Genomic DNA, 8,844 nt, shown 5'->3' on the forward strand with positions numbered 1-8,844 from the left:
TCCAGCTTGGACTTCTTTCCGTAATCCACAGAGAGCCGCTCCATCAGCAGGGAGGTGAAGCCAGAGCCAGTTCCCCCGCCAAAGCTGTGGAAAACCAAGAANCCCTGGAGACCTGTGCACTGGTCAGCCTGTGGGAGAAAAGGAAATNTAATGTTTTATTAGGAGGGCATACTCTTAGCACTATTTGCAATTCCTTTAGACTGGGAACCAAGACACCTTCCCACTGCATTTTAAACCCATCCATATATGGCATTTACCAGCTTGCGAATCCTGTCCAGGACAAGGTCAATGATNTCCTTGCCAATGGTGTAGTGGCCACGGGCATAGTTATTGGCAGCATCCTCCTTGCCTGTGATGAGCTGCTCAGGGTGGAAGAGCTGGCGGTAGGTGCCAGTGCGAACTTCATCTGGAAAGGGAGAAGATGTCAGCCATCGGCCACCAAGGACACACACAAGCTCACTCACCCTTCTGGGTCTGGAGAGAGATTCTGAGTATGTGACCAAGAAGGAATACCTCGGGGAAGCCCTCAGCCAGCTTACCGATGACTGTGGGTTCCAGGTCTACAAACACTGCCCGGGGCACATGCTTGCCAGCTCCTGTCTCACTGAAGAAGGTGTTGAAGGAGTCATCTCCTCCCCCAATGGTCTTGTCACTTGGCATCTGGCCATCAGGCTGGATGCCATGTTCCAGGCAGTAGAGCTCCCAGCAGGCATTGCCGATCTGGACACCAGCCTGGCCAACGTGGATGGAGATGCACTCACGCTGTGGAAAGAGGGAAAAAAATTATAAAATTAAGCTGTTACAATATTAAGCTGTATTTCTATTTTAGATCTTAATAGATTTCTAAAGTGTTTCTAAAAATACAAATATTGTTGAAATTTATTTGGAGTCACATCCCTAATATAACAGGAACAATGAAGAGCACCCACTACAAACACCAAAAGTGGGTGTGGCCTAGATGTCACCTTAATACTGCTTAAGACATGGTGCAAGCCCATTGTTTCCAAAGCCTTGCTTGAATAGAACAGTTTTCATATTTGATAAATATTCAAAGCATAGATTCTGTAAAACGAAATAATTATCCATAATAATACTAATTGCTTCTTTCCCCGATAAGTAAGGATGAAGTTTTCATCCTATAGGACCTGGTATTTCAACATGGACATCTGCAGTGCGGCTGGGGCCAGCAGCCACACCCTTCTGTGGACCCCATCAGCACTCTGGCTAGGCTACATAATAGATAAGAGTCTCACACTAGAGGACCTTCTGTTTCAACACTGACCTCTGCAGTGCGGCTGAGGCCAGGAGCCACACCCTTCTGCAGACCCCATCAGTACTTTGGCTAGTTGACAAGCTAGACAAAGTCTGATTTCTGCATTGCGGCGTTCTCTGTGCCTGGTGCTAGCCTGTGCTGTTACATTATTTAACAGAGAAAGCTCTATTTCCAGCAGCTGTCTATGCGATCTCTTTGTGCCGCTTTCACGGTCCCTCCTAACCCTGGCTGGGGCCATTAGCCTGAATTAATGAATTAGTGCACATATATTAGAACAAAAGATGGTTGGGCGCAGAGTATATTTTTTTTTATTTGCAGAAGATCCATTGTTTTTTGAAGGTTTTCCACTGTATGGAATGGAAACATTCTTAAAGCAGGCTAAGTTAGAAACAATGAGCGCCAATTTTTTAACAAACAAGTGAAAAGATAGCTAACATTTAAAAGTAGAAAATAATATTTTTATCCGATGAATCTCTACATACCACTAATATTACATTCTATAGAGATACACGTCTGTTGTGGAGGGGCAACTTTCATTGTCTGCGGGGGTGGGGGGCGGGGAAGGGCGTTTCCCTGGGTTCTGACCATCAGAGTACCCTAGGCTTCACAAAGTGGGCTTTGTCATTCCCCAACCATCCAGCTCCCCTCCCCCCTCAGCGAGAGGTCCCCGTTAAGCAAATCGTATTTTTGACAGCCCTGCAAACGAAACATCCCGTAAGACTACAGTTCCACAACGATTTTTTTTTAAGTAAAACTAAAAATAATTAAAAAAAAAAAAACCGCTTGGAAGAGGCTTAGTGAGAACCAACCCCTCCCAAAACGCCACGGAAGCAAGAGACAAACAACCCCGCCCCTGCGCCTCCCTGACAGCGGCTGCCATGGATCCGACACAAACTAACCATTTTCCTAGCGAAGTGGGGCGGTGTTTCTGGAGTGCGGGCTCGGCCGCCGCCCTGTCTTCCTACAGCAGCGGACCCTCGACCCCCAACCCGTCCCCGGCGGTCCCCGTGGTCCCCTGCAGTCCCTGGCTCTGCCAGCGCTCGCTCACCGGCGCTGCCTTTGTTCTTCCCGGTCTGGGCGTTTCCGTGTCCCGCACTGCGGCGGCGGGACTCAAGGACTAAGCTAAACTTATACCATGGAGACCACCCTTTCCCCGCAGAGGTGACCAAAGCCTTAGGCGTTTCCTTGCAGATCTGGGGCGACTGACACCCACCCTCTATCTACCGAGAGCCGGGGAAGGCTTGCTTACCATGGTTGCTGCTTCGCGGCTGCCGGGTGGATGGCGGAGGCGAGGAGGAGGTGTTGCTTCTTACAGCGCGACTCTTAGGCGGTCGATGTAAGAGAACCTGCGGCACTTGGGCGGATGGCTCCTTATATACAGCTCTGTCACCATGGGGATGGGCCAGGGCCTTTTCCTGTTGGTCCAGACCCCTCTGTCTGCCCAGAGAAGCCGCGACAGGAGAGTGGTGATTGGTGCAAGCGACATGGTATGAGGTAATCTCTCCCCCACCCCTTCCCCCTAGCATCCGTAGACTTTGCATCCTTCAGACAAAGGCCGTGCAAAGGCAGCTAGCCGAGCATCCATTATGGGGTGGAGTTGGGGAGGGGTGGAAAGGGAAGAAAGAAAACTGGGGTTGGATGATTATAAGTAGTTTAAACCTTAAACTGTAGTTAAAATCATCTAAGGTTTTTCCCAACACTTAATCACAGAATTTATGTTTAGATTCCTTATGGAAAATTCCAGCTTTTCATTTATAGTATACTGAATTTAATTACGTTCTGTCAGAATTCAACATCTCTATTTGCTTTAAAAAGTAGCAGAAGATGTGGGGGTGGTCAAAAAGGCGTGGCTGAATGTTTAGTTTCATAGTTATTGTATTATTGTTATTTTTTATTATTATTTGAGCAAAATTCAGTACGAGTACCATGCCTGTGACCTCAACAGCACCTGGGAGTCAGAGGCAGGAAGACTTGCAGCTCAAGGTCATCATAACTGGCCTTAGTGGTTTATGCCTGTAAATCCCAGCATTGGGAAGCTGGGGACTGCAGCTAATTTGTGCCCACCCTGGATATATAGTGTGATATCCTGTCTCAAAAACCAAAAGAGAAAGAAAGAAAGAAAGAAAGAAAGAAAGAAAGAAAGAAAGAAAGAAAGAAGAAAAGAGAAATAATATACAAAGTAGTACTTAATAGTTTACTAGAGAGCTTTCTTTCTTTAGCGGTAATTTTCTCCCATCACCCCTTCGTGCCCGGCCCCCTACCCCACCCTACCTCACCCCAGAGCCTGTGTTATTTTGTCCCTAGAAATGAGCCATCCTTTCTAATATGGAATTCAGAAACTGTAAGGAGAAAACATTGAGTTTAAAAAACTAGCTCTTTGTGTGGGCTTGTATTTCTACAGTCTTTTTTTTTTTTTTTTTTGAGGGGGAGGGGTGATATCAAGTAAAAAATAACTGAGATGCCAAACTAAAAAGAGGAGCGTTTTATAATATAAAAGGAAACCATTTTGTGATGTTTTCATCCCCAGACAACTGTGCAGTGCCAGCCCTGCTGCAGTTTTATGTAGTTCCCTGAATTCTGTAAATAGCCCCTTCCACAGCTGGGCTTCTGACTGTGGGAACTGTAGCTGCTCTCCCCAAGGCTGCTCAGCCAGAGACTGTGGTCGTTGCTCAATTGCCCCTTGGGACAAAAATGCCTTGCTTTCACTCCTAGGAAATAGATTACAGTGGCACTCTTTTGCTATGTAGAAAGGCTCCATTGTCAGCAAGGAAGATCTCTATACAGTGAGTCTCCGAGCTTCGAACCACTGGTAATTTGCAGGATGAAATTTTAGAGGAAAAGAGATATTTGTTTGGGCACTGAGCTAAAAATGTGAATTTTGACAGATGGCTTCCCTTTCAGTAGCAGAGTCTTGGTCGCCCGCAGCTCTGTTTGCAAGCCCTGTGGAGTCCATTCATTCCGGCTGGGCTCACAAGGCACAAGGCACTGGTGTGGGAGGGAGGGGATTGGGAACACAGCAGCTGCAGGTTGTGAGCTAACAATGGTGGCCATGAGTTCTTCTAGCCTGAGGTCCACAGCTCTGCCTTTCTTGTTTAAATTTATCATAAAAGTCTTTTCTAAGGAAAAACTAAACAAATCAATATAACCCACATACAGACAAATAATTGTTTACTTCTAGCATATTTCCTAGGAAAACAACCCCCTCGTCTTCATTATTTTATAACAGAGGGAAGAGAGATGACTTGACTACCCGAACATGTAAGTATATCAGCAAGAACAAGAACTAAATGGTGTCAGCGCTCTCTCAGAGAAGGCCACACCCATGTGCTCCGATATTGTTCTGATCACTTCTCTCTTAACTCTTATGTTTAAAATTGATAGTAATGAATAAATCCCAACTGTGCTTCATTAAAAAAAAATTAAATGGCAGAGAGAATATAAAGATTGACAAATAGCTTGTTGAAAATATCGTCACAATTAAAAACTATTTCATTTGTGCATGTATTGTGCAGGTGTGCATGTGTATTAGAAAATGTGTGTGTGTGTGTGTTTGTGTGTGTGTGTGTGTGTGTGTGTGTGTGTGTGTTTGTCTTTGGAGGCCAGAGGACAACTACAGGAGCAGATTCTCTTCTTTCACCGTGGGAGTTCAAGGGACAAACCTCACCCTCTCAGCCATGGTAGCAAGTGCCTTTACCAGCTAAGCCTCCCCTCCTTCCCTCCAATAACAATAATAATGATAAGCATACACGACAGAGCTGCGATGAAGGAGAATACAATTTTTTTCACGTATGGTGATTCATTTCTAGTTCCTGACAATAGAAAAAGATGAGAAATGTCTTCTGTTCTTTTGTTTTACAGGGGGATTAAAAGGAGGATCCTTGGTCACACCACTCAGAGCCATTCTGTTCCTTATGCAAATGAGAGGCTTTTTTTTTTTTTCTCACTCCTTGAGCATAAATAACTTAAGATCTAGGTCAGAAACAGGCTATTCACTTAAACACTGAAATCCTACATATATGACTGAGACCAGTAGGGGGATGTTAGTCCGTTCTTTTTGTCCCTTACCGGATTTAATCAAATACAAACTATGGGGGGAAAAAACATATTTTTGTTTACATGTTGCTAGCTCTTAATTTTACTGTTAACCTCTTTACTTACATCAACAAGCAGGTATATAATAGTGCGTGCTGCTAACAGGTCCGTTCTGTGCACATAGATATTAGTAGAAAATCTTAATTAATGCCTGTGTAGTCTAATTATCTATTTGCAGGTTCAGACCTGGCCTTATACTTTATCGTTTTATCCCTTCTTTCAAGCCTCATGCATGCCAGGCAAGCGCTTTACCCCGGAGCTACATCCCAGCCCTGCATGGTGGCTCCTCTTAGCTCTGGATAGTCTTAGCGATCTCAAACATTCAGCTGTGAAAGGTTCTGTGGTTCACTTAATGGCCGTGTATACCTGGAAGTTTCTGTGGTTCACTAATGGCTCAGTATACCTGGCTTCTGAAGTCAGAAACAACTGCTATAGACGTCTTTCTTACCTGTTTCAGGCCCCATGGAATCATCGTGTCAAGTCTATCTCATAAATCTTTCCTGTTTGTCATTTTGAAAAAATGGCTCATGTAGCATGGGCTAGCTTCCAACTTGATTTAGTATGTAGCTAAGGCTAGCCTTGAACTCCCGATCTTCCGGCCTCCATGTCCCAAGTGCTGAGATTATAGGCATATGCCGTCACAAGTAACACTCAATTCTCATTTTTAAAAAATTTGTTGTTGTTGTTGTTGTTGTTGTATTGAGACAGGGTTTCTCTGTGTATTCCCGGCTGTCCTGGAACTCACTCTGTAGACCAGGCTGGTCTCAAACTCACAGAATTCCACCTGCCTCTGCCTTCAAAGTGCTAGGATTAAAGTCATGTGCCGCAAGCAAAGTCACAGGGCTTCACTGGTCTTTTGAAACCTCAGATCCCACCACTAGTGACTCACCTCCTCCAATGCGGATGCACTTCCTGATCCTTCCCAAACCAAGTGTTCAAACGTGAGCTTTATGCGGGGTGTTCTTATTCAAACCACCAGAGTGTGTGTGTGTGTGTGTTTGGCAATTTCATACATAAGTACCCTCCACCTTCCACTTCCTCCCAGACTATCCCTTCCCTCTCAGAAGTTCATGACTTTCTCTTCTTCCTCTTATTTCCTAATGCCATCCAACTGAATCGCTACGGGAGAGCCACGCCGCTTTTAGAATAATAGCAGGTATGTACTGCAGGTCATGTCGTCATTCTACTGTTGAAAGCAGACCAGTGATTGTGTAAGGTAACAACCCCAAATCTTGTTTGCCTGTTTGAATTTCATACCAGAAGTAGCACATTTTATACTTTAAAAATATCTGACAGTTCTGGGCTGAGGAGATGGCTCGCTGGGTATGAAGAGCACCAGCTGTTCTTCCAGAAGGCTCGCTTTCTGTCCCCAGCACCCACATGGTGGCTCAAACTATCTGTAACTCCAGTTCAGGGGATTTGATTCCCTCTTCTGGTCCCTTGGCTACCAGGCACATATATGATACATACACATGCAGGCAAAACACAGATACGTGATTTTTTTTTTTTTTTTTTGGTTTTTTCGAGACAGGGTTTCTCTGTGTAGCCCTGGCTGTCCTGGCACTCACTTTGTAGACCAGGCTGGCCTCAAACTCAGAAATCCGCCTGCCTCTGCCTCCCGAGTGCTGGGATTAAAGGCGTGCGCCACCACGCCCGGCTTTTTTGGTTTTTCGAGACAGGGTTTCTCTGTGTAGTCCTGGCTGTCCTGGAACTCACTTTGTAGACCAGGCTGGCCTCGAACTCAGAAATTTGCCTGCCTCTGCCTCCCAAGTGCTGGGATTAAAGGCGTGTGCCACTACCATCTGCTTTTACAGATGGTTCTGAGCCTCATTGCTTTTGATTTTCAAAATCCTGTGCATGTATGTGCTCATGCATGTGCATGTGTGCTTGTGTGTGCATGTGAGCACCATAGCACACGTATGGATCGGAGGATATCACCCCTTAACGTCCACCTTTAGGGTAGGATCCTCATTCTTGCTCCCCAGATTTGCATGGCTCCCGTGATCCAAACTCAGGCCCTCACACTCACATGGCAAGCATCTGACCCACTGAGCCCATCGATTTATTTCAGTCTGGTCTCAGACTTGCTCTGTAGCTGAGAATGACCCTGAACTTGTACTCCTCAGGCCTCCGTGTTCCAAGAGCTGAGACAATGTTTTTATGTGGTGCGAGGCATTGAACCCAGGGCTTCAAGGATGCTACACAAGCACTCTAGGCACAAAACTTCATCCCTCGCTGGACACACTGATTTATTGATTTATTTATTTGTTTGTTTATTTGTTTGTTTATTTTTACGATTTATTTTATGTGTATGAGTGCTCTATCTACATGCACACCTCCGTGCCAGAAGAGGGCATCAGATCCCACTCTAGATGGATGTGAGCCACCAATGTGGTTGCTGGGAATTGAACTCAGGACCTTCATTAGAGCAGACAGTGCTCTTAACCATTGAGCCATCTCTCCAGCCCCTGGACACACTGATTTTAAGTTGACATTAAAAATTTAAATAATTGTTCTAGAAGTTGGTATGGAAATGGTAGACACAGTGGGCCCCAGGATTGAAGGAGTCATGGAAAGGACCTGAGGCCTGGCACTTGGAGAGGCCAGAAGAGGCATTGGGGAAGTTGCAGTCTCAGATGCAGTGGAGACCCCTCCCTCCCCAAGATTTTGGAAATGCAAGAAACATGGGCCATTTACTAAGGATAGTGGCAGTTGTGCAATGGACCTGGCCTGAGACTGTAAAAAAAAAAAAAAAAAAAAAAAAGCTGTCTGTGCTGTGGATGGCAGAAGGAGAGGAGAGCGTGCCCGAGCCCTGTGGAGCCCAGTAGTTTGTAAGTGAGCTCAGATACTGGACCCTGAGGCTTTTGTATGGTTGGGTTTTGGTCTCACGTTGATCTGATGACTCACCTTTTTTTTTTTCACCCCCTACTGGAATGAAAAAGTATATATATTTTTGAATCAGAATTCTACTGTGTAGCACTGGCTCTTCTGGAATTCACTGAAGACCTTAAATTCACAAAGATCTGTCTGCCTCTGCCTCCGATGCATTGGAATTTAAAGGTGTGAGCCAGGAGGCCCAGTCTTTTGTTGTGTTTGGAACAGACTTTTTTTTTTTAATTTTACTGGAGCCCAGTGTTGAGATACAGTTTTTAAAAAGGTCTTGGATGTTTGTTTGTTTGTGTATGTATGTATGTATTTATTTGTTTGAGCTCTTGAACTTTTAAAGCATTGAAAGGTTATGGTTTGAAATGACATGTTTGTGTGCCAGGGTTGACTGGGATGGAGGTCGGGGGTGGACTGTCATTGTTATCTTCAGCTGTCAACTTAGTACAGACCTAGAGTCACTTGGGAAGCGGAAACAGCAGCTGAAAAATTGCTTTTATCAGACTGGCCGGTGGCCGTATCTGTGAGGGCAGACTTTAATTGCTAGTAGATGTAGGCTGACCCAGTCCACTGTGGGCAGCACCATTCCTAGGCAG

General features: G+C 45.2%; 1 protein-coding gene across 1 annotated transcript in view; it reads right to left on the minus strand.

Moving 5' to 3' along the window:
- The window catches only part of LOC110310099 (tubulin alpha chain-like), a 5,182-nt gene extending 2,527 nt beyond the window's left edge, over positions 1–2,655 (minus strand). The window contains exons 1-4 of the mRNA XM_029469526.1: positions 2,523–2,655; positions 540–762; positions 258–406; positions 7–128 (exon numbers count right to left, since the gene is read on the minus strand). Coding sequence (XP_029325386.1) covers positions 7–128; positions 258–406; positions 540–762; positions 2,523–2,525 — 497 coding nt within the window. The 5' untranslated portion in view covers positions 2,526–2,655. The remainder of the gene's footprint in view (positions 1–6; positions 129–257; positions 407–539; positions 763–2,522) is intronic.
- Positions 2,656–8,844: the final 6,189 nt, after the last annotated feature.

Source organism: Mus caroli, chromosome 15 (assembly GCF_900094665.2).
Source record: "Mus caroli chromosome 15, CAROLI_EIJ_v1.1, whole genome shotgun sequence".
Taxonomy (NCBI): domain Eukaryota; kingdom Metazoa; phylum Chordata; class Mammalia; order Rodentia; family Muridae; genus Mus; species Mus caroli.